The sequence below is a fragment of the Megalobrama amblycephala genome, linkage group LG3 (genome assembly GCF_018812025.1).
Source record: "Megalobrama amblycephala isolate DHTTF-2021 linkage group LG3, ASM1881202v1, whole genome shotgun sequence".
In the NCBI taxonomy this organism is placed as follows: domain Eukaryota; kingdom Metazoa; phylum Chordata; class Actinopteri; order Cypriniformes; family Xenocyprididae; genus Megalobrama; species Megalobrama amblycephala.
In genome coordinates this window covers 52,899,808-52,927,272 of record NC_063046.1, presented here as the reverse complement: position 1 = coordinate 52,927,272, position 27,465 = coordinate 52,899,808, and the positions used below count along the sequence as shown (strand labels likewise).

Here is a 27,465-nt window from a genome sequence, read left to right as displayed (position 1 = left end):
TCTAGGTGTTGCACATTTTCATTTTGTCTCTGACTTTGTATAAAAAACATAAATGAATAAGTCTTAAGTGATATAAAAGTGACAGGTGCCATAAAGCAAAGTGCTCTCCTACTTTCATGTCATGGGACCAGAGATCACATTTCTCCAAATATAGCTCCTGAAGCACGCCTTGCAGGGCATTCATTCAGATCATTTCACTTTTCCCCAATTATCAAGTATGTCTTACTTAGCTCCTAAAAGTATGATGCAACACAGGTCCAAATTTAGAACAATGTTCACAGCTTGCCTTTAGGCGTACTTATTTTAGGCTGTCAAATGATTGATTTTTTTTTTGCCCATTCAGAAACGAATCACTTTCTTGCAAATAAAACTTTTGGAAGAAGGACTGAATAGGATGTAAACAATAACAGAAAATATAATGTCATATACACCTGTAAAAATATATGGATTTATACAATTACATATCTGAAAGGATCTTATGTTAAATGTAATCTCCCACCTTTATTGAGGGAGAGCAAAGGGGGAGGGTTCAACAAAATGATCACAATCACAAATAATGTATAACTGAATTGAATGATTAAATCTAAGAAATGTTTTATGAACATTATTCCATTAAAATATCTACTGACTTTTATTTGTCCTGGTAAAAAAAAAAATAGTATCCGTATTCTGTAATGATTAAAAATGATTAAAGTTAAGTCTTTACTTACCTTTTTTAAACTGACAAGGAAACTACTACCCTGAAAGATACTTTGAAGGGATTGTGAAAACAGAGAATAGTGAGAGGTGCAAAAATAATTCAGATCGGAAAGATGGAAGTGAGTGATGTGCATGCAAAAACAAACAAAGAAAACTGAAACAGTAATTTTAATGGCACTGTGGTACATTTTACAAATAGTGCACTATGAAGAAAATATCACACAAAGAAATGAACAGAAGACAGCAAAAAAGAACAGATGACAGCAGTCAAACTAAAAATTATTTTTTTTTAGAACTATTCCACTTCTTGTATCTGTTTTATTTGACATTCTAATTGAACTGATGAAAAAAATATTGAAGCAAACAAAAAAGGCCTTACATAAATTCCTCCCTCAAAAAAATAAACAAGAAAAGAATCAACACAAAGTCTGCTTATCTTCATAAAAAGTAAAAATTAATAACCCTCCAACTATGTACCAGCTGTTAAACGTTGAAATAGTGACATTATTCGACCTACTTGAAAAACTCACATACTGAGTACATTCCTTTGTTCTTTTATGAAGAAAGTCTAAAACATTAATTACGATTTAGAAATATAACAATGTTTTTCCTCAGAAGGTGAGAGATGATTGAACTTCACTTATAAAATAGCCACCATAATACATTCTTTCTCTGTTATACAGTATCTCCTTGCACTGTTAGCTCAGCCAGAAGTTAATACATTGTTTACTTGCGTATTCCAAATATCATTAAACTGTTCATATATTTATTTCTGTCTGTCCACTGAGGTATTGTGAAATATTTTCATATACTCATATGCTTGTGTGAAAATTGATACTGCAAATCCCTTTGGAAACCATGTTAAGCTACATTTTAAATATGAATATATATAAGTTGGTTTTAAAAGAATTACATCCTGAAGTTGTATTGCAAATCAGTCACTCAGTAGCCCTCATGACAGACCATTATGCCTATCTTTCTTTTCTCACCTGCCATCAATTTTTCCATCATTAGACATTCACGTTTCTCATCTCAACCTCAATAAACACTGATTCCCTTTGACCAACACATTTAGTTATTTTTGAGCTAAGTACAAGAGCTTTTTACCTGTAGCAAGCCAGGCCTATAAAATATCAGCAAATAGCAGAGCATTATTCTATAAACATCATGTGATGAAATGTCTATGTCTATGCCCTCTTCTTTGTTACTCATTTGGCAGATCTTAAACGTAATTTGTAACAAACAATATTTCGATCTGGAAGTTTTATGTATATGCTCTATAAAGGTATCGGCATCTTAGCTTAGTTGTCTTAAGGTAACAACACTGGGGGGGAAAAAATCACTATTTTTCAGCAGTGCTTGGCTTCCACACTTGGGCCGCACTCTTCTTGGCTGAAAATTTGGGCTTTGGAGCAGCAGTAATACTGCCTCCTGAGGCAGAGTCAGCCCTTGCTGCTACTGGGAAAGATGGCACAACATAAGAACTAGGGGGTGGTTGGTAGGTCAGTGCAGGTCCAGCTTGATATACTGTATTAGGACCTGCCTGATAGGAGGGTGGGGAGGGCTGTTGGTAGGGAGGACTTGGTGCTTGTTGGTAAGGATTTAAAGGAGGTTGTTGGTAAGTTTGTTGGGGGTTGTATTCTTGCTGAAATGGGACTTGATGAGGATGTTGTTGATAAGCATTTAGGACAGGCTGATATGTATCAGGAGGGACTTGGTGGTAAAGGCCTTCATGCATAGGTGACTGACCAGCCATTCCATAGGGTTGCTGGGCCTGTTGTGGCATAAAACCATAAGGAGGAGGACCTTGGTTATATGTCATTTGCTGGTTTTGATTTGGAGCACCTAGTGCTTGGGCTTGAATTTGGGCCTGGGCCTGAGCCTGGGCTTCAGCTGCTTTCTGGGCAGCTAGCTTTTCAGCTGCCTCCTTTTCTGCAGCAAGTTTCTCTGCTGCTGGGCCATAGGTGAAAAGGGAGGATTTCAGCTGATAGGGCTGATGTTTCATGACATCAAGAACATGAAGAGGTTTCGGGGCAGGTTTTCCCTTCTCTTTGCTTTTGTTCTTGTTTGTTGTTGAAGGGCTAGAGGGGGGAGGCTGCTTGATAGCACCTGGTGGATATGACGGTGAATGAATTGGATTATATGCCAAAGGCGGGGGAGCCCGACAATTGGGTGAATATTTCCAGGAATTTGGCAAAGAAGGAGTAGGTGAAGATGGTCTTGCCTTATTTGACTGCACTGTGGTAGAATCCACAATGTACTTCTCCATTCTGGATTGCCTCTTGGCGAAAAGTTCAGCTCCTTTCCCTCTCAAGGCTGGCATCTCGAAAGCTGATCCATAACCAGATGGTGACATAGTACTACTTGTTGGAACAGGGGATGGTACCTTTGTCCCAGTTGTATATGAGTTCATTCGTCGTGGAGGAGTGGGCTGTGTGGTCTGTGATGGACTCCATGGCTTGATTGGTTGGGGAGGCATCTTCTGGGTTGCAGTTTGGGCTGTGTTTCCAACTGAACCTTCCTGGTGTTGGGGTGCCCAAGCATTTACAGCTGGTTGAGACTGAGATTGTGGTGGTACCCATTGGCTCACGGGTGGTGGTGATGCCTGCTGTTGAGGTTTCGGTGCCCATGGAGGATGCGCCTGAGGCTGAGTTGGTGGCATTGGCTGAGCCCAGGGAGGCTGAATTTGATTCTGTTCAGGTGTCCAAGTGTTCATTACTTGTTGAGGATGTTGTTGAGAAACAGGTTCTTGTCCCCACTGTGGATGTGGTTGGGACTGGGCTGGCATTGGTGGCCAAGGATTCATGGGTTGCTGCACTGGTGCTGTGGGCTGAGGTGGTGGTTGAGTCTGTTGAGCCCATGGAGGCTGAGCTTGAACTGGACTCTGTGGTTGAGTCCACACATTTGCAGATGGCTGTGTTGGCTCTTGCTGTTTGGCCTGAGAGACCCAAGGTGGTTGGGGCTGTGACTGCCTCTGAGGTTGAGACCAAGAAGGCTGTGGCTGTTGCTGAGGGGGTGATGCCCAATGTGGCACTAACTGGGATTCTTGGAACTGTTGTTGTTGGGTCCAGGGTGGCTGTTCCTGAGCTTGATTTTGATCTTGATGCCAAACATTAATAGGTGGTTGTGCTGGCTCATGGGGCTGAGACCATGGGGCTTGTGGTGTTGACTGATTTGGACTTGGTACCCAAGAATTGATTTGGGACTGAGGCTGTGGTTGATGCTTGGTTGGGGGTGAAGTTTGAGACTGTGTTACCCAAGAAGGCTGGGACTGTGTTTTAGAAGGCAATTGCAATTGTACTTCTAAAGGACCCTGAGACTGTGTCATCCATTGTGGCTGTGTTTGAGACTGGTTTTGAGATGGGACTTGCAATTGGACCTCATTTGGACCCCAAGTACTTACAGGAAGCTGCTGATGACCTTGAGTTGGAGCTGGATCCCACGATCTGGCAGATGGATCTGACTGCGTAACAGGTGGTGCAACAGGATGAGCAGAATTCATTTGGAGCTGGGGTTGTTTCTCATTCCAGGTTTCTGGTTGCTGGTTCAGTTCCATCTGAGAATCTGGTTGTTTCCATGCATTACTTGGAGCAAGATGTTCAGGAGAATGTTGAACATTTTGGGATTCAGGGGCCAATGTAGGTCCTGCTTCAGACATGGTTGGGGCCCCTGTGGCAGGGGCAGGAGCTGCATCAACCTCTGTGATGGGAGCTTCAGCAGGTTTTGGGACACTGTTTGCGGTTTGCTGTGGTATGGGTTGGTCAGTAGTTTCCTCTTGAATTGACCATGGGGGAGAAGCGGGGTTAATGTGAGGTTTAGGAGCTACTGGTGGTGGAATTTTGTGTTTCATCTTAGGAGACTGAAGAAAGTTGCAGGCTTCAGCTCCTAAGCTTAAATAATCTTCTTCTGGGCAAGACTCAACACCTGCCTTCTTGTCATTCCTGTTGAGGAGATTCAACAGAGCAGGATTAGGTGAAACCTTTGGAGACTCTTTGAAAGTGAACATAGGTTTACTGGCACTCCTCCTCTTTGTATCTTGCAAGATACCAGTCTTGATAGCAGGCACAGATATACGCTCATCACGGGAAGCAATCTGTTCACCATGTCCCAATGAATACCCAGATTGTTCTTGATTATCTGCACTTGTGACAGAGGAAAATGGAGCGGCCACTCTATTTTGAATTGAAAATGGTTTGGCACTTCTGTTTGTGACAGATGGCTGCATTTCGTTCTGCACTTGCTGATCGAACATGCCATTCATATGATGTGAATACTGTTGCACTTGCTGCTGTTGGAACTGTTGTTGCTGATTGTATGATTGGATGTTTTGATACATTTTTTGTTGCTGGTAGTCTTGCTGTTGTTGGTACGGTTGTTGCTGTTGCTGGTATTGTAGCTGCTGCTGGTAGTCTTGATACTGCTGCTGCTGCTGCTGTTGTTGATAGTACTGATCTTGGTACTGATGATGTTGTTGCTGTTGCTGTTTTTGTGCTGATATGCTGTGTAGATTTACATCCATGTAATTTTGTGTTTCTTGCGCATGCATATAAGTGATTTCCTCCATGTTTTGGTATGTTTGATGTGTCTCAGGCTCCTGGATCGCTTCAACAGGGATTCCCTTACGTCTCATCTCTTCATGTTCAGCTACTATCTCATCCATGCGCTGTCTGCGCTGGGCAAACATGAGGGCTCCTTTCCCCTTGGTCTCAGGTAGTGCTTCCATATCCTGCTTGTTGTCAAGCTTGCGCTCTATCTCAAGTAATCCGGTATCCCAATCAAAGCTCACAATGCTTTTCTGAACTGAGGCATTGGTAAAGAAATCTTCATCAATTTCTGTTTCACTTGTGGCTAGAACAGTGAACTCAACAGCGTGCTCCTCCTTGTCGTCTTCGTTGTCCTTATAATCTGGCTCGTCCTCACCAGTACCGTAGCTTACGAGTGTATACTTCTTGGCCCTCTGTCTATGCTTCTTAAACATCAACACCCCCTTATTATTAGGGTTGGGGGCAGGGGCAGACAGCAGAGAGCAATGCGCTTGCATTTGGACTTGGCCTCTTTCACCTGCTTCTCTGAAAGGCTCTCACTGCGCCGGAGCCCTAAGAATGACACAAAAAAGCAGGAGTTTAGGGTATGGGGCAGGTGAGGTCATAAAAGAGGGATATTACACATGGTTGGTCCTGGTGGCCTAATTCACTGAACGTGTAAGAAGCATATAAATAGCTCTGTTATGTGAGCAGCCAACAAGTAATTTCATATGAGAGTTCTTGAACTGGGAAAATACAAGTATTAATTCAGAACCATGTAGCTAACTAATTTTTTATCTAATGTGAAACCAAATAAATAACTTAATAATTTAAAATAAATACATGGGAATATATGCAATTGAGATTTTGTTTAAATGAAACAAATTATGACAATGTGTATCAACACGTGTATCAAAATGTATTTTAAATAAGTTGTGGCTTCTCCACTAATCAAATGATAAATCCCAAATTTAATAGGTGTTAAATAGAATTTACGGATCTCCTGACCCACATTATTCCCAATGACCCAATAAGTCATTCTCCAAACAGAGATTTGACAACACCCTCACCAATTAACTAAATCTCTGATCCATGTATAACAGCCAGACATTAACATAAGCCACTTACAACTGTGAATGTGTCTAGAGCACGTTAGTGAGGCTGAGCCAATAGGAAATCCAGCAGAGAAAAAAGAGAGAGAGTAAAAATAGCCCTGAGGCACTGTGTGGGCTTGCTAGTGCCAGAGTGCTAATACAAGCCCATATGTGTAACTCCAAAAGCTGTAAAAAAACAAACAAAAAAAACACCCTGCCCTGTTATAGTCAGTATACGTACAAGTACTGTAAAGCCCCATATTCCCACCAGACTATGTCAGTCCTTTCAAAATAGGTTTGGCTAAAACTTGACACATTTCTGATTCTTGTCTTTCCAATCTCAAGGTGGAGATAGCAATAGATGAGTGCTCCTTCCTTTTCAGTGCTGCTAAGATGGCCAGTTTTAAGGATCGGGTAACAGGCCAGAGTCACACATGCTGATGTCTGTCAAATGGCACTTCTGCAAGCATCATTAGCATACCCATGTTTTATTCTTAACTTTACCAGTCATGTCACCCTGCAAGCCCCCACCCATCACTGCTACAGTGAATCATTGCCATGTTCTTGTTCTATCTATCTATCTATCTATCTATCTATCTATCTATCTATCTATCTATCTATCTATCTATCTATCTATCTATCAAAAGAACTGATATTAAAAGTATTACTAAAACATTTATGTATGCTCTTGCTCAAAAATCACTAAAAGTATGCGTAATACAGATCATAATACAGTGACACATAAAGTGATAGTAAATAGGGGTTAAAAATAAACATACAAACTGGGCATGAATTATGTTCAACTTTTTTTAAACCATAACTTCAGAAATTACAAGCACAGCTGACTCCATCAGTTCAATTGATGCTATATCTATAACCTAAGCATTTAAAATAACAAATTATTGCTATTCTTGCAAACAGATACCATATCACACTATAAGAAGCAACATACTGAAAATCAGATGTTACTTACTGGCGTGCCTTGCCCGGTGCTTGTTGGGCTTGTTGACCTCCCTCTCCGATTCAGAGTCCCACTCCTCTGAGGGAAGTCCAAAGGACACAGAAGAGGAGGTGGGAGCTTCTTCAATGTGCCCTCCTTCTTCCCCACCAGAATCCAACCGTTCACTGGCCTCGACCCCCTCCTTTCCAGAGCTGCTTCCAGATAACTGGTGCACTGTCACCTCCACCTGTCTTGGTTTGCTAACCAAAACACCCCACTGACCAAGGGGTTGCCGGTCTCGTCGGGGTATATATAGAGGTCTATCTGAAGAAAATGCGGTGGTGGTATAGTTGATGCTCTCATCCGTATTTCCATGATGGATGTCACCCACAACTCCACAAGCACTGCCTAATGCAGTACAATCTGGCTCTTCCAGGGTGGTCTTGGAGAGCGAGAGCTGCAATTCGACCACAGATCCTGGGGTTACATCCAAACTGGTGTCTCCACCACCCTGGGCACAGGTGCCTCTACCTTTATTCTTAGAAGCAGGTATTTGAACTTGCGTCCGGACCAATCGTGTCCCCACAGGACACTCTCCATCGCTGTCTGTTTCCCCATAATATGCTTCATCCTGGGACTCAGAGACGTATAGTTCCTGGGGGCCATGAAGCCTGGATGGAGAAGGGATCCGAAAAGTGGTACTAACCACTTCAAAGCTCTCTTGAGGTTGACTACAGCATCTACAGAGAAGAGATTATAGTGATTTTGTAGTACAAAGTGGGTGATTTAGTCTGGTATTTCAAAGGTCAAGACAGTCATAAACAAGACTTTTCATTAACTATACTATAAAATGCAAATGACTATACAATTTACTGCATCACAATATGTAAGTTACATCAGGTCTAGAATGAGATGAGGCTTAAATATTCCATTAACCATAAATGCTTATAGTTTGAAATGAAAATAGCTATCTTTTATCTTTTTTGCTAGATTAAAAATCTCTTATCACACAAATAAAAGATGTAATGCATAGAAACAAGTAAAGAATCAACCAAGTAACATTTGTCCAAGCAATAAAATACCTTTTGACAAGCAGCTGTAGACAGTCAGCAGAGGCCTCAATGAAATCAATAGCATCTGAGAGACTGAGGTTAGTGCAAGGCTTTCCATTCAATGACACCAGTTCATCATTCTCACACAATCCAGCTAGGGCAGCGGGACTACCATCCTCTATCTAGAAGAAAGATAATGATCACACATTTGTTAAAGGGCAGCTTTACTATATAACTATATAATTTAACATAAAACAAAGGTTATGTAGACATTGCAATGCACACAAAAAGTGCTTTTAGAATGTTGTTTGAGTACAAACAGAATTACTCGAGGAGGGTTTAATTCAACCTTATGTTATGGAGAAGAAATGTCCCCACAAAGATGGCAATATCTGAAACAATGTGCACCCTAACTATGCAAATTCATTAACAATGTGACATGTGTAATACTGTACATTTTGGATGAAATAAAGAACTATAACTCCATCCTTGGTTCATAGACAGTGTATCTTAATTTAGACCAAGAGCCTCTAATTTACGCATCACAACAGCTGCATGTCAAATGACTAAACAGTGCTACTGGCCAAAGCAGGTCTATGACCCATAAGCCTTGCATAGAGAAGCAGAGACACTTCAGCATAAGATTTAATATCAGCCATTTGTAACTTCAAGTTTATCACAAATCAATTGTCAGCTATAAGGTCAAGTCATAAAGCAGAGTAATTGTTCGTCTAAGATTGCTTGATTTAGCACATGGCATTATTAAATCGTTTATGCAATGACACAAGATACAAGCTGGCAAGCTGAAATTCTATATTACTCTATATTAAACTTCAAATAAAATCTTTAAAATTTACTTATGGATGATCTGAGTAAAAAAAGTAACAGAATAATTCAGTCCTAAAATGACCTTGTTTATTCAGACATTTGTATTACAAGTCATTCCCAAGTATAATGGCAGCATTATGAAAACAAATCTATTAATAATGACCATCTGCCAGTGATAAATACCGTCACCTAAAATAAACTTCTTAAATAAATCACATAATATCCTGAAACTACAGATGTCATGCCATGCCTCCTGAGGTCATCATTTATACTGAGCAATTTCAATCAGGAATTGTGAGATTAGTTCTTTAAAACCTCAGTAATATCACAACTCACCAAGCATGCACACACAGCTGCTCAGGCCAGACAAAAAAACAAACAAACAAACAAACAAAAAAACACACATTTGCAGATTTCATTTCAGGTCTGTACAACAGAAAAGGGTGATTGAAGCATTGTTTGATTTGATAAGGATGCTTAAGTTAAGCTATAGTATTTTAAGTCACCATGAAATCAAAATGGACAATTTTTTTTTTTTTTTTATGGAATTTTGCAGTATTTATTATAAATGATTTATCCGGGCACATCATTAATATTATTTATTAATTCACGTGCTCTTAATATTTAATGAAAATAACTTCCCCTCTTGCGGCGACTTCTCTTCTCTGATGATGTGTTTACTGCCGTGAGACGGGACAACCTGTCACTCACATGAGATCCACCAATAGCAAACCACAACCATCCAATCAATTCCCCATGGACAAAATCAAGTCCCGTCCTACACTGTAAAAAAATATTCACTACATTTTTTCTTTTGTCAAATCAACTTAAATAATTAATGTATTTTGAGTTTCTTTTAATTAAACTAATTGCCTTCATTGTATTAACTAAAATTTTTAATTTCAATGAACTCAAAATTTTAAGGTAACCAGGTAATTCACAATTCTTTTTTACAGTGTACATTTTTTCTTGTCCGAGAAGCCGTTTCACTCGGATATACATCAGAACAGGGAAGAAAAGACTATCGTAACTTCCATTTCATGACTACTTTTAGGTTATATATATTCTTGTCTGCCTATTGTGCTGTAGAAAGGTTCCCAATGATGTCACTTCCTGGGTTTCATGATTTAATTTTTTTTCTTTTTCTTTTGTATATAAAGGGGGAAACAGGTTTAACAAGATTCATTGCTTTTTTAGATCAAATTGTTTTATTAAAGAAAACCATGAAAATATAAAGTTGAGTTATGTTTTACTTTTCGTTAATTTGTTGATTTAGTTGGCATCAACTGCATTTACAGTAGGTGATTTACTGTAATTGATATCTGGCAACAGTTGGCTATGTTGTTTTTCACAGGCGAGCAATTCGGTCAGAGTCCCTCTCCTAAATCTCAGCTTTTCAAGCTCATGAAATTAAACCAAAAATTTGATTTTATCATGACAATAAACTGTGTTACACCTAGATGATAAGGCAGTTTACATTAATGATAAGTACTATCTTATATAGGATACACACTCTTGGATGCATCAGTAAACAGATGGCACTATTGCAATAATACCTTTTGGTAGGATTGCCTTATTAAAAATCACCATTTAGAAACACCGTAACATGCTCGACAATGCTTATTTGCAAGGCCTACTGTCTTTGGAAGACAATATATTTCCTATTAATCAACACTAGAGGGCAGTGTGCAGTCAATAAAAGACAACTCATTACAAATATTATTCTCAAATGAAAAGTAAACGGGAGTAGTGACATATTAACATATCTGAGACTCACAAACCTGCCATGATAATTGTGAGTATAAGTGATCTGCTGAAAGGTTCTGTCTCCAGTGGTTTCTTTTCTGTTAAATATTTAGACTATATTGTATGCATATTAATATATGTCCAAACAGCACAGCACTGCCACAGAGAGGAGCATTTTTCATATTCAACAACATACAGCTGGCCCTCTGTAGCTTTACAACACATTATGGTGTAAATATTGAAAACCTCACACACTCATATTTCCTATGCAAATTCATTAACGATATGGCCTAAAAATACAGCTGCTCAATCATAATATTTTGCACACAAACAATCCTCAAAAATAGCAAAGCCTTTTAAAGCCATTGGCATGATGCCCAGTTTAAATGTGAAGGTTCTTTAATTGAATAAAAGAATGGTGCTGTGGGATTGTTATGAAGCTGTAGGGGAGAAGGAACAGCTCTGGACACCGTATAAGGACTTTTCAGAGGGACAGAGTCTATTTAATCACTGCTCAAATGGACAAGAATACAGCACTTCTCATCCAAAAAAGGAGGGGAATAAAGAACCATCTAGCAATTGTACTTGTGACATTAAAGAAGTACACTTATTTTGATGTGTTGACTAACATACTAAAGCACATGTAAAGTACTGATTATAATTTTAATTGTAGTGTGTTATTTGATATTACATTTAAAGTTAATATATTTTGAATTTAACTTGATCATTACAAATGTGTAATTGCAAATATATTTAAAGTGCATTTTAGTTTACCATAAATCCTTGTCAATACATTCAGCAGTATACTTGAACCATATTTCAAAGACAATAGAAGTAATAATGAAATTAGATATAAAGATGAACTTCAGTGGGTCAAAAAAACCTAATGTTCAGCTAAATGCATTTCATTTAATATAAATTGCCTTTAGTACGTTAGGCAACACATCAAAATAAGTGCAATTTAAAGCATGACAAAACATAATGATTTAAAATGTGCCATAAAGTAAATCTTTTAATTTGACATTATTACAAAGTGTACTTAAATTTTTATAAATACAGTGGGTACAGAAAGTATTCAGACCCCCTTAAATTTTTCACTCTTTGTTATATTGCAGCCATTTGCTAAAATCATTTAAATTCATTTTTTCCTCATTAATGTACACACAGCACCCCATACTGACAGAAAAACACAGAATTGTTGACATTTTTGCAGATTTATTAAAAAAGAAAAACTGAAATATCACATGGTCCTAAGTATTCAGACCCTTTGCTCAGTATTTGTCTTGTCTTTGTCTTGTTGGAAGGTAAACCTTCGGCCCAGTCTGAGGTCCTGAGCACTCTGGAGAAGGTTTTCATCCAGGATATCCCTGTACTTGGCCGCATTCATCTTTCCCTCGATTGCAACCAGTCGTCCTGTCCCTGCAGCTGAAAAACACCCCCACAGCATGATGCTGCCACCACCATGCTTCACTGTTGGGACTGTATTGGACAGGTGATGAGCAGTGCCTGGTTTTCTCCACACATACTGCTTAGAATTAAGGCCAAAAAGTTCCATCTTAGTCTCATCAGACCAGAGAATCTTATTTCTCACCATCTTGGCAAACTCAATGCGGGCTTTCATGTGTCTTGCACTGAGGAGAGGCTTCCGTCGGGCCACTCTGCCATAAAGCCCCGACTGGTGGAGGGCTGCAGTGATGGTTGACTTTCTACAACTTTCTCCCATCTCCCGACTGCATCTCTGGAGCTCAGCCACAGTGATCTTTGGGTTCTTCTTTACCTCTCTCACCAAGGCTCTTCTCCCCCGATAGCTCAGTTTGGCTGGACGGCCAGGTCTAGGAAGGGTTCTGGTCCTCCCAAACTTCTTCCAATTAAGGATTATGGAGGCCACTGTGCTCTTAGGAACCTTAAGTGCAGCAGAAATTTTTTGTAACCTTGGCCAGATCTGTGCCTTGCCACAATTCTGTCTCTGAGCTCTTCAGGCAGTTCCTTTGACCTCCTGATTCTCATTTGCTCTGACATGCACTGTGAGCTGTAAGGTCTTATATAGACAGGTGTGTGGCTTTCCTAATCAAGTCCAATCAGTATAATCAAATACAGCTGGACTCAAATCAAGGTGTAGAACCATCTCAAGGATGATCAGAAGAAATGGACAGCACCTGAGTTAAATATATGAGTGTCACAGCAAAGGGTCTGAATACTTAGGAACGTGATATTTCAGTTTTTCTTTTTTAATAAATCTGCAAAAATGTCAACAATTCTGTGTTTTTCTGTCAATATGGGGTGCTGTGTGTACATTAATGAGGAAAAAAATGAACTTAAATGATTTTAGCAAACGGCTGCAATATAACAAAGAGTGAAAAATTTAAGGGGGTCTGAATACTTTCCGTACCCACTGTATATCATCTGCGCAAGGCGTAGGACCATAAAATGTTCATACAATTTTTATATTCGGTCCAAATGAAATAATATGATGTCCTACCTGCCTGTCAGCGTACATTTTTACATACCCTCGCGCACCCTGTTTGTCCAGACATCATACGTCATCAGCGCATTTCATGCTATGCAGAGTTTATACAGATTACAGACAGACCTCAGTCATAGAGCACCACAAACAAACAGCAGCCACCTTTTACTGTTCCTCCAAAACAACGAGCTTATGCTTCGTTCACGCCATAACTACCGTAATTAAGAGATTAAGAGAACCGGAGCTGTTCAGTCAGACTCAAAATTATGCGTTCCATGTCAACAGTATCAACACCGAAATGAATCTGCAGCAGTCAGGTACAAGCTCTCTAAGTTGTTTACATTCATTATTATTGTAATGTTATGAGCTTTGAGACATGAGCTAGTTAAACGCCGTCTCATGTGATGCTTTGCCGAGAGCAGCTGTGTGTGCTTTCATGTTCATGTGGTTTGGAGGAGGTGGTTTGGTTTTGGACAGCGATTTGCAGGGTGGGTGGGATCATATGCTTTCAATGCTAGCAGGTTAACATTAGCATTTCCCAAATCACCTACTGCACCTTTAAGTGTGCTAAGAAACACAGTCATGAAAATGAACTCTCTTTAACCCCTAGCACTCTTTTTTATTGTCATTTTTTCCTATCACATATTTTAGTAATCATCATCAATTAAAATTTTGAAATTATCATTTAAAAGCTTAAACACTCAAAATTCATCCTGTGAAAACCGTTTTGAAATTGGACATTGTGTTACCATGGAAACGCTACTTTAAATCCTTATAGTGGGCTCCTCCCCTAGAAGGCAGTGTCATGTTTCATATTTCAAAATTTTGTTTTAACTATTTTATAATTAAACTTTTTCTAATCTTGACAAAACACATATTGTCGGAAAGGTCTGAGACTCCATATTTGACGACTGTTTTGTGATAGAAGTGATATTGTGACAGAAATGTAATAATTTGTTACAGGAGAATGCATCAAAAGAAGAATATTCAATGGAATGTGGGTGTCACCTGGTGGCTATTTTTGGCATTACAGCTAAACAAAATCTCATAGTAATTTTTGTGATATCAACTTCAAGTTTGGAACACAACTTGGTTAGACATCTCTCAATTGCGAGTTTTAAAGTCAAAAGAGTTGTGAGATATAAACTTGCAATTGTGAGAAAATGTCAAAACTGGACTTTATAACTCGCAATTGTGAGATAAAAAGTTGCAATTACCTTTTGTTTTTTTTTATTCTGTGGCAGAAACAAGCTTCCATATGATACAGTTGCAGTACAAACTAAGAGAGTATAATGGGACAAAATGTTATTTATCAAATAAGATTGTTATTCATGCAAGTGAAAAGGGTGAGTGTGTAAAGCAGTAAATCTTGAAAAACTGTTGCTTCAAAGAAACCATAGGCATTCTTTATTCAACACTCTGATTTTCATTCATTTGAAAGCAAGGCCGATTGCATTATAGTGCATTTGTTACTTGGACATTGTAATCAAACTTTATGTGGCACAAAAAAAGTAAATTTTTAAATGTAACATTTTGGAAGAGAAAGTCAAAAGCACAATTAGTTTTGTTCCCATATACCCATACTGAGTAATCACAGCGTGCTGGAAAGTTCCCATGCCTCTCAGCTACTTCTATCTCCCACAGCTTACAGCAATTATCTTTCAGTGTTTCCAACAGACATTTCAGGTAAAATGAACCATGGTGGTCCACAGACTGTCAGGTTCCCATTGTTAAATCCACATTATCTGGACTTTCATATACTTGTGCTCCAAGAGTAAGTTGGGTAGCAGTTTACCACAGCACACAGGAGTGAATCCAGCTGTAATGTTGATAGCTAAACGACTTAAGGTTAAACATTACTCTTTACAGAGTTCTGAAAGCCTTCCAATGGTTCATTGTGAAAATATTTATGTATGTGCACGTTCAAAAGAGACTGTATCAATCTGTACTTATAATGAACTCACATTGGGCCCCTGTTTAGCTCCCTTACATATGCCAAAAGATTCATGATGTGCTGTAATCGCAAGACAAAAAAAAAAAAAAAAAAAAAGCGTACCATTTGCAAACTAAAGATTTTTACCATTGTAAGACAATGCGGTACAACATAAACATTTATGAAGCACGCAAATGATGAACTACTGCAGATGTTTATTATTTGTGTTATATATTACATTGCTTTAACTCATCAAAATAAGTATAATAATAACTTTTATATAAGTTATATAAAGTTAATATACAAGATTCAACTCATTTTTTTAAGTCAGTTTAATGTAATTTCAGTTGAAATGACTTAAACATCCAAGTTGATTGTACTTAAAAATGTGTGCAGATAATATTAACAAAGCAAAAAGGTTACTTAAGTACACTTTTTAAAGGTGCACTTATAATGTCAAATTTAAGTTTTGCTTTAAAGTACATATTAAATCATCATGGTTTAATAATCTTTTGTTGTTCTTTAAAGAAGTATAATTGATGTGTTGACTAATACTAAAGCACATGTAAAGTTAATATATTTTAAATGTGCTAAATTGCAACTTCATTACAAATGTGTAATTGCAAATATATTTAAATACATTGACAAGATTCAATATAAATTAAATTTAAATATATTTTAGTTTACCATAAATGCTTGTCAATTCATTCAGCAGTTTACTTTAACCATATTTTAAGACAATAGACGTAATTATGAAATTACACAAATACGTATTTAAGTCCTACTTAAGTGGGTCAAAAGCTGAAAACATTACATTTTCAGCTAATTTTCAGCTAAATTTCAGCTAATTGCTTTTAATATAAATGTAATCTCTAAAACATTTTCATTTAATTGCAATTAACATGCAGTTAAGTGTCAGGAAAACATTACACTCAGTTTGCACTTAAGTATTCTTTTAAAGAATATTATTTCCATAAGAAGTAGTCTTTTTAAAGGTAGGCTAAAGTGTACTTCTTTTTTTACAAGGGTATGGAAATGACTATTGACACACAAAGAGCATAAAATATTTTATAATATAAAATATTTTATTAATATTTCATGTTAGACATGATCACCATTATGTATCACACTGAACATCCGTCTATCATGAACAGTATTTATCAGCTTCATGTTATATACGTTTTTAGGCATGTTTCTCTGCCGAGTTTGTTTTTACATGAGTCAAGTAAAAGTTATGTCTTCCAGATGACTTAGAGGAGCATGGGGTCACTCCACAAAGATGGTACGTATCTGTGAGAGCGTTCAGCTCAATCTCTCTCATGACAGCGCAGGCAAATATTTGACTGCTCAGCTAAAAGTGCGAGCTCACATATGTCTCATGATACAGATGTAACATATTATCTCAGCAACCTCATAGGAAAATCATTGTTATCAGATGCTTCTTTTGAATACATTTTGAATAACAAAGAGATATCAAGTATCAGATATGCTTCTGGATATGTTGTGTATTTTAACACTTTAAACTTGTGAGAGATTTAACTTTAATTTTATGTTAAAGATGGTGGACAGTTACATTTGACAGTTCTAATCAAGACTGTTCATGAATTCAGAATTGTAATGTAATGGAATACTGGATTAATGTTAATATTAAAACAATTCTCATTTTTTATAATTCTGCTGTAAGACTGAAAGAATTTCAAACTGTCACAAATTAACAAACTAAGAACCAAATACAATTCCATGAATAATCTATGAAAGATATTATCAGAGATATTTCCATGTACACCAACATGCCAAGCACAACACTTTGGAGTCATAAGATAACTGTGCATGCAAAAAAAGAGAAGAAATGAATGATAGAGAACACCATTCTGTAGGTCTTTGTATTTTACAGAATCAGCTACTATCCCAGTAAACAAAAATGTGTTCCAAGAACGTTTTGCTAACATTCCCATTAAGTTATGATACTTATTATTATTATTATTTTGGTAATACGAATCATTTTGCAAACATTATGGTAATGTTACTTTTGAACTTTACATTCTGAAACAACATTTAAAAGATGAATGCATGAAAAATGTTTCAGAAAAAAAAAAAAGTTCCATGAACAATGTATAAATAACTTTTTTTGGTGCTAACATTTGAGAACATTATTAAAGACCAAATAACTTGAACGAACATTCTATAAACAGTAATGGAAAAACGTTTGCTCATAACTTTGAGAGAACCTTGCCAGAACGTTAGCTACAGTTCTGAGAATGTTCCCTGTTAAACAGTGAAATGTCGGTTTTTTTTGAAACTCAATGATGGCAACCTAATGACAGCTACACTGGAATGTATGATTTATGTTTAATGTGAGAGGGAAGGGATGTGATAGATGAGCATGATTTATGAAAACAAGGACCCTATTAATCAAATTTGGAGAAACTAAAATTGGCACAAAAACATTACTCATTAACATGTACATCTTTATCCATCCCAAAGAAGTTTAGAAGTTATTTAGCAGCATGTATGCTTGATGTTTAATCATGCAGTTCTAAAATATATAAATTAAAACAGAGAGACTATAGTCTCACTCAGATTTATGAGTACACTGCATTTCTCCAGTAGTGTTTTATTTTAAAGTTTCACTTTTAAAATTATAATGACACCAGAAACAGAAGCTTACTTTGTACTTTTATGAGGGTTTAACTTATAATATCATAACAAACAGTCAAAAGTTTGCTAATTAGGAGTTTGCCAAAGCTAAAGTGTGGGAGTATATACTAAAAACGCCCTGCAAGGGGCCATTATAGGGACTGAGACCATACTAATGGCTATTACTGTTTTACTGAATTGTAAAATATGACTTTATTTTGTGAAAAACACTTTATGGAGCTATAAATAAATGTGCTTTTCGGCTGAGAAAGAAATGATTGCTTAACTACTTGTATATTGGCCAGGAACACTGATCATCCAAAATAACCACTAGGTGACCCCAGACTCAAGTTTAGGCAGTTATTGTCAATTATTTGTCAGTTTTTCTAGTATACAGTACATTTACCAGGGTTTTTCTTTTGGTATGCTACATATTACCACTTACATTTCTGAAAACAGAGTTGGATTTTAATAAGCAACCTGTGGAAAACATCTATTTGTATTTTATGCAAGAGTAAGTTCCACTCCTCTTATCTAATTGGACGAGCATTGTTCCAAGAGTGCTGGTATTAAATAAAATAGCACTCGTAACTTCCCAGACAATACTAATATACAGTATATGTATATAGGTCACAGTCATGCTTAGTTTTCTTGGTAACACTTTGGGGAACAAATATTCACTATTAACTATGACTTTTACCTCACTAAACTCCTTATTTACTGCTTATTAATAGTTAGTAAGGTAGTAGTTTAGGTTTAGGCATGGTGTAGGATTAAGGGATGCAGAATGTGGTCATGCAGAATAACGCATTAATTTAATACTTATAAACATCCAATATGCAAGCTAATAAGCAACTAGTTAAAAGTGAGAATTGTTCCCCATACTAAAGTGTTATTGTATTCACTCTCATTATAGTCCCTATAAAGGGTCCGTTTACGCGACACCCTTTTTCATCTAAAAATTTTAATGCGTTTTGGCTATTCATTTACACGACAGCAGCGTTTTGGCAGCCTGAAAATGCAAACTTTTTTAAATCGGGTTTCAAAGTGCAAGTTTTTGAAAACAATACCGTTATTGAATTTGTGAAAGTGGTGACGCCATGCGCATGTGTATTACGTGTTCAGTCTATAAGCGCGTAGTGTTTCTTTGCAAAGTGACATTGCCAACTACAGTTCATTTGCGCGGATCCTTGTGAACGGGGATAGTTTTGACAATGTTGTCATCTGTACTCGAAAAAGCAAAGGAAAAACTTTTCTGTTTTTAGTACATCGTTGTTGTGTAAACATACCCTTTGTTTTCATGGTCTTGGTCATTGCCTATAGTCATTCATTTGTTCCCATAGTCCCTAATTAGTCCTCACCTGTTCCCTGTTCTGTTGATTACCTTCCTTATGTGTTTAAGCTTTCTGGTCTTGGTCTCTCATTAGAGTTAGAGTATAATTATTGTCCTTCTCAGGAAATTTGTTTTGGACTTAAAGCTGCAATAATACACAATCATACACACACAACACACAATAAACAATAAAAATCGATAGATACAGGTAACAATGAATTTTTTGTAATGGTTGCTTTTACAGAGTGGGACTCTATAACGTGTCCCTGATGGCAGAAGTTGATACATTGGGAATAAAACATGATTAGGATCACTCACTATTGTCTGTGCATTCTTAAGGACCAATGATTCATAAATTAATTGAAGTGATGTGTACTCTCTTACACCTATAACTTTCATTGCAGTTTTAACAAGACGTGCAAGGTGCGCAAGATTTTAATTGGACTGAAAGATTGCCATACCACGCTTGCATCCCATAATTTAATAGATTACCTAAGACTGCTTAATGAAATAATTGCATAATTCTCTGATTTACACCAAACAACCCAAGTCTTCTTAAAAAATACAGTCATTGCTGTAGGATTAGTTTGTGTGTGCATTCTCTCTCCATGTTCATTAAAATACTTTAGTATTTGTTCATCCTGCATCAGACATCTTCCTTGGATTTAAGCTGCAGTCTGAGACAACCCGTATTTAAATAATCATATTTCAAAATGTAATGTTTTCAAAATTTATTTATTTATGGTTTAAAAATGGCTAGCTAAATGCTGTTAAAATGTGTGGTTTACATATAATAAATTGAATTTGATGATGAATACAGTCAAACAAAAATGTATTCAGTAAAGAAATATGACAAGGTCTCAGAGTTAAACTGTGTCAGAAAAAAAATTATCTTAAAGGTGCAGTAAGTGGTATTTGAACTACACTGTTGCTGGACATTGTTGATATTTGAAATCAACCTAAACAAACACACCCTGCTCTTCATTGCTCCGCCTCCAAAGCTCACACTACAATCCTATCCTATCCACCCTGCTCCGAGTCGGTCTCGAACCCCGGCTCCTTGCTGGTATGCGAGGCGAATGCACTATCAATGACGCTAACACCGCATTCTCTAGCGGTCGTCAGTGTGCAGCAGTTTAACAGCACAACTCTCAATATCTAGCCACTGTTACGCACGTGATGCGAGTGGATGTCTGTATATCAAAGCTGACACACAACAAAATGCTTCACAAAAAATAAAAAGCGCAGTTGATGAACGAACGACAAGGAAGCACAAAAAATTAACATACAGTACATAAGAGTAAATACAAAGTGTTCGTTGTTAGTTGCAAACAGCACAGCAGCTCCAGACAATCAAAACCCAGTGTTACTCACATGAAAAGTGGGATCAAAGCAGTTTTCAGAACTTCCCACTTAGCTCATCCAGCACTGGAAAGCTTTTCTAATATAAACCGGGTCCTAAAAAGCTTGTCCAGGCATAAACCTTCATTCCAGTGATATTCATTTGAGCTGTTTTGTATTGTGTCCAATTTCTCGTTCTCATTTTTTTCTTATTTTCAAATCTCCCTCTTGCTCATTCTCTCTCCTCGACCGTCATACGCCCCCTAATGCTGATTGGTTAGATGTTTGTTATTGGTGTCAGCCTGACTAACTTCCATACAGTGGATTTGAAAAATCACTGAGTCCCCCTTTAATTATGTCAGACAACACTTAAGCAAAACATGGTCAGGTCTTTGATGATGATCATTTTTGGTCCCAAATTTTTTATCAATTTTACTGGTAGTCCACTGTATGAAGAATTTTTGGGTATAATATGTAATTTATTTTGCTATCCTCACTTACATAAATGAACTATAGTGTCCTGCACCCACTAGTAAAAATAGGGCTGTGCAATTAATCACAATCGCAATTTGAGCACATGCAATTTCTAAATTGCATAAGACTGCAATTTTATTTATTAATTTATTTATATTTTAATTCAGAATATTTTGGAGTATTTTGGATTCAGGAGAGAGGATATGTCAGAGAGCAAGATAATTTGCAAGACCTGTGAGATTATTGCAAAGAAATGCATGTTGACAAAGTCCATCGGAACTAACAAAAGCACACCTCAAGCCATTTCTTTCTCTTACCACTGATCAAGGAGAAATATGAAAACTCATATTAAATTCTGAATCACAGATATGCTGATATTCAGTACAACAGCACTCCTGCTTTATATTGCTTAAACATTTTGCACTCTGTTTAAATACTGTATTCCAGGGCTTTGAAGATCTTTTACTCTTGTTATGCTGTTAAGTAAGCAAAGCGTTTAAGTATAAACATATGTCTTTGTCTCCACATGCAGGGTCAGAGACTGTGTTGAGCATTTCCATATATTAATACAACATAAAACATTCAGAATATTCATATATTCTAAGATGACACTCAAAACCTGCTGATATAAGAAAAAAACTTTTACTAATGCTCAGTATCACTAAATCAATGTTTCCTCTACAGTAAAAAAAAAAAAAAAAAACTAATTCCAGCCTCTCAATCCTAACAGTTTAGATTCTTGATATCTATGGGAGTGATGACAGATAGCCTGTACTTGGCCAACAAACTTTGTTAGCTTTGCTGTGACCATATAAGGACCCTTGCTGAAGTCTGGGACAGGCAGAGCTTGCGCAGCACAGATCTCCCTGTAAAATTCAGCTAAAGAAAAACAACTTTGGCAGTGAACATTTATCAAAACAACTGCCGATTTTGAACTCAGCGGGTGGCCACTGAGATATGTTGTCATTATGCAAGAATCTGTTTACAACATTGCCCATATCCAACAAAGAGAGTTAACGGTCATTGTTTTGTGTTATTTCCTAAATAGGAGAACTACATTTGTATAAAACCTTCATCCATGGCCATACAGTACTCTCAGGACCAGCTTCATGGTTACAATTATCATGCACATATTAACTCAAATGTATATTAAACTCAACGTTATCCAAGAGCAAAATTTTCATGCTGCCTAACATCAAAATTCAGAAAACTCTTACCCTGCTGAAATGAACTGCTTAAGCCAGACTAAGTTGGTTTGCTGCTGGTTTTAGCTAAAATCTCAGTCTGTCCACGCTGGTGTTTAACAACTGGCATCCCAGTCTGGCCAGAACCCCATTAAAGCTAAGACCAGAAAACCACCAGTGACAGGTCATTTGTGTGCTTTAATATATATGAGACAAATAGGAGAAAGAGCTATAGTAAAAGAACAAAATATATGGATATTCATCAGCGTCATCAGGTCTCTGCCAACACGTACTAAATACTGAGTAATTGAGACTGAGTCCTCCTCATCATAATAGCAGCCTATAGTCTCACCTCATGCACCTGGAGAGGATGTTGAGGGTCATGAGCGCTCTGGCGGAGTCTGAATCCCCACGGCGCGCCGCCACGCAGCGTCACGCACACAAACTCCCCCGTGCCCATCCTCCTGCAGCGGTGCTTCAGTCTGAGAGAAGTCAAGTTTGTTCAGTGCGATATCGGAGGCTGCCTTTGGTGGGTGTAAAGCCACAACAGCTGGAGTCCGGCCCTCTTTTCGGCGTCATTCTTCAGATATCATCCTGATGAACTGTTCTTGTTGTACGCAGGTTTAACCGACACTGAAAAGTAACGCACCACAAACAAATGCGTTCAGAAGTTCAGAGTATATACAAAAACTCTTGTTCAAACTTGTGAAAAATACATTTTAGCATACTTCTAAAAGGAGTATACATCTTTATATGTAATTTCATATATAATTTCACTTATATTGTCTTTGGTTAGTTCACCCAATATCAAGGCTGCGTCCGAAAACTAAATGCTGCCGTCGAAGGACACGTTTCAAGGTAGGAAGGCATCAAGGCACGTCCGAATCCAATGTTAGCTTCACTTCTGCTTCCTGAGATACCTTCATCTGATTGATTTTTGAAGGCAGCTAGATGTATCCTTCGCTGCCTTTGATATCCCGCAATCCTGTGCTTTCCATTCTGTGACAGTTGAGCAAAAAAAAAAAAGAAAAAAAAGACGGCGTCTGAAAGTTGAGTTTTCGTGTAAATGTATGTTTTTGGCCAACATTTTCCACTTTTGATGTCATTTCTAGCGAGAAATTACTTCTGTAGTAATTAAATGTTTAGTTGTCACCAAAGCTCGCGATATTTTGCTGAAGATCATTAAACTATTACGCAGCCTCAGAAGTCTGTCCGAAATCATTTTCGTGAGGTGCCTTCATGGACAATTTGTTTGTGGTCATTGCCTGATAAGGCAGCAAGGCATCAAGTCAGCTAGGTTTTCGGATACAGCCGAAAATTCTGTCATTTGTTACTCACCCTCATGTCATTCCAAATCTGCAAGAACTTCATTCATCTTCGGAAAACGAATTAAAGGGTTAGTTCACCCAAAAATGAAAATTATGTCATTAATGACTCACCCTCATGTCGTTCCAAACCCATAAGACCTTCGTTCATCTTCAGAACACAGTTTAAGATATTTTAGATTTAGTCCGAGAGCTTTCTGTCCCTCCATTGAAAATGATGTACGATAGACTGTCCATGTCCAGAAAGGTAATAAAAACATCATCAAAGTAGTCCATGTGACATCAGAGGGTTAGTTAGAAGTTTTTGAAGCATCGAAAATACATTTTGGTCCAAAAATAACAAAAACTACGACTTTATTCAGCATTGTCTTCTCCTCCGGGTCTGTTGTCAATCCGGGTTCACGACTCCGTATAGTGACGCTGCTGACGTAAGACGCTGCTGACGTGTTATCTGGTGCGCCCGAGCTTCGTTTACAGTCTGAGGGAGACGCACGCTGTATTCAAGCTATTCTACGTTGTTTGTATTTTGGTATTGCTATTATTTAAAATGGTGCGTAAGTGTGCATGTCGCGGATGTCCTAATCGACAAAAACAACAACGTAAAAGTGCATTACCAACGCCAACAGATGAAAGGATTCAATGGAATTAATTCAATGGAATCAAATCAATGGAAAGGATTCTGGAAGAGAATACAATGCTGAATAAAGTCGTAGTTTTTGTTATTTTTGGACCAAAATGTATTTTTGATGCTTCAAAAACTTCTAACTAACCCACTGATGTCTCATGGACTACTTTGATGATGTTTTTATTACCTTTCTGGACATGGACAGTCTACTGTACATACATTTTCAATGGAGAGACAGAAAGCTCTCGGACTAAATCTAAAATATCTTAAACTGTGTTTCGAAGATGAACGGAGGTCTTACGGGTTTGGAACGACATGAGGGTGAGTCATTAATGACATCATTTTCATTTTTGGGTGAACTAACCCTTTAAGATATTTTTGATGAAATCCAAGATCAGCTTTCTGACTTCTCCATAGACCAATGCTGCGTTCCAATTCGCCTACTTATACTACGCCCTAAAAGTATGTACTCTTTCTGTGAACAAAAAGTACTTACTTTTGAGTGTGTAGCAAAAGAGTAGACAAGTTTTGGGACATACTATCACGTCATACAATCGCGTCTTTTCTCTCTGTCGCATCCAGTCACCGTAAACTGGCCTGTCAATCATCTTACATCCTCCACATTTCATTTAGCTAATTTCCTACCGTATCAGAGAGAAATGCAGCACGTTGATCTGCAGTCGCGAGTCTTTCATGTGGAGAACTCTCCTCATATTAACGCATAATGATGCATTTAAAAGTTAATGGCCATTCGGATCTTTATAAAAGTCCACATTGGTATTTGCAGATGAAAAATAACACGGGTAACATTAAATATATATTTTCTATCAGGTTAAACTGATTATTAGTCACTCAAATCTCTCAGCGTCGATCGCGTATATCCGCCATGTTTTGTAGTTTTTAACACTTTTTACTCGTGTTTGTAGTTCTGAACTGAATCCTCGTCCAATGCGCAATGGGTTGTGGGCAATATTAGCCTTTATAGTGTGCACGGATCCACACTTTGAAAATCTACCGGAAATAGTAGACCATCCGGGGACTTTGGCATACTCTTTTCAACATACTATGCTTTGGGACACACTTATTCTAATCTCACATACTATTTAGGATGATAGTATGGACATTGGAACGCAGGGCAATAGTATTAAAGGTGCAGTGTGTAAATTTTAGCGGCATCTAGCGGTGAGGTTGCGAATTGCAACCAACGGCTCAGCACCATGCTCCAATAAAGATGAAGATGTAGTTGTCTGAGACAGCAGAGTAGACAGTCAAGTAATGAGGTTTCTTCTTCTAACAAAGAACAGTCTCTGCTTCTAATAAACAAGACAACTACTACTAGGCTACTTTTACTTTTCTTTGTGCATAGTCAACGTAGTGATGATGTAAGCTGCCTCTAAAAACACCAACGAACTTAGTGACGAAACACGCTCTGTATAGCAGTTTGTCCGTTTAGGGTTACTGTAGAAACATGCCGGCGCAAAACGACAACTTGACATGGAGGGGGGACCCACGGTGTATGAGATATGAGAAATGACTCATTCTAAGGTAATAAATACATAATGGTTCATTATGTAAGGTCTTTATGTACCACTAGTTATGTATATTATATTGCATTTCTGTCAGTAGATCCTCCCAAATTTTACACACCTTTAAGGTTGAAACACTGTAGTCACGTGGACTGTTTTAACGATGTCTTTAGCAGCCTACTTTTCTAGGCCTCGACAGTGTTGCTGTCTGGAGTCAGAGAGCGTCAAAAAATATCTTAATTTGTGATTTGAAGATGAACGAAGGTCTTAGCGGTTTGAAATGACATGAGGGTGAGTAACGACAGAATTTTCATTTCTGGGTGAACTAACCCTTTAAATTTAACCACAGCACTTGATATATGGTTATTTTAAGTGTACAATAAAACATTATTAATAAAACATTATTAAAATGACTTAAAAATTTACTTTAAAGTAATGATTTGTGATTATTACAGTAATTTGACACAAAATGCACTTTTTAAAAGTATACTTAAGTGTATACATGAAAGTGCCAGTTCAGTGCCTTTTATTTGATTATCTTCAAGTACAGCTTTTATTTATTTATTTATTTTAAATATACTTTTAAGATCTGAAGTACACTACAAGTGCACAATAGAATAGAATTAAGCACACTTTTTCACAAAGGCAGACCCACTCTTAAGTGAAGTTTAGGATGTACATCCTTGCCGCTTTATAGTACAAAATGAAGTTGTGCTTGTAAAAAAATGACGCACTAACACAGTTTTTCATGTTTGATACTGTAAAGCTGCTTGATTTTAAGCAATCTATTAAATAAAGTGCTATATGAAGACGTGACGTGACTGGAGTGCTACTTTGCAGAACTCGTGCTAACATTCCCATCCTGTTATGATCAGATGCTTTTCTTATGCTTTCTATAATAAATGCTTGCTGTTTTCTCATTTTTGTTGTGTTTATTTTGTTACTGAGAAGAAAGTGCATGGCACATATTTACATATTCATCTAACCGTCGCTCTCAGCAGTGTGGGCGGTATATCGCTGGCCACGCATTTCGAAATTTGTTTTACCCCTAAACGAAGAACGAAAAAGAATTTTGTTTGAAGTATACCGGGGCCTTAAGATATTCCTTTCAATAACAGCATGTTTCCATTGTGACTGGACAATATGTCTCACTACACTTTTAGTGAAGTCAGTGATTGAAGTCTCACAGCACTAGAGCCAAAGCAGTGTCAGTGTTAATCAAGATGTTCATTAGCAAAATCAGATTAAATCAATCAGAGACACAAGGCCAGAATATTTAACATGCCAAATGCCACTGTTCATATATCTGTGGGAGGCAATAAAGATCAGCGGCACCGCTAATATACTTTATATAACTTTAATAATAATTTTATATAACTTTATAATTTACAGTATAATAAACTTGACAGATCAAGTTGGGCTAAAGCGACTGAAGACTCTAAGGGTCAGGAGCAGTCTATTAAAGACAAACAGAAAGAGAACTGACTTTATGAAGTTCATTTTTCCATTTCTTATAATATGAGAAGTGCGCTTAATTGTATTCATTGTGCACTTTTAGTGTACTTCAAACCTTAAAAGTATATTTAAAAAAAATCTACTTCATATTAATGAAATAAAAGGTTTCTTAACACACATAAATACACTTTTAAAAAGCACATACATAAAACTGCACTATTGTAAATCATTGTTTTAATAATCTGTTTTTTGTCATGCTTTAAAGTAGCCTACACTTATTTTGATG

General features: G+C 37.3%; 1 protein-coding gene across 1 annotated transcript; it reads right to left on the bottom strand.

Moving 5' to 3' along the window:
* Positions 1–850: 850 nt before the first annotated feature.
* On the bottom strand, positions 851–22,755 carry LOC125265676 (synaptopodin-2). Its single transcript, XM_048186036.1, is given in 5 exon segments — positions 851–5,724; positions 5,727–5,795; positions 7,290–7,996; positions 8,339–8,490; positions 22,601–22,755. Coding segments are annotated over 5 exon segments (4,719 nt in total). The 5' UTR covers positions 22,709–22,755; the 3' UTR covers positions 851–2,041.
* Between the last annotated feature and the right edge of the window lie 4,710 nt (positions 22,756–27,465).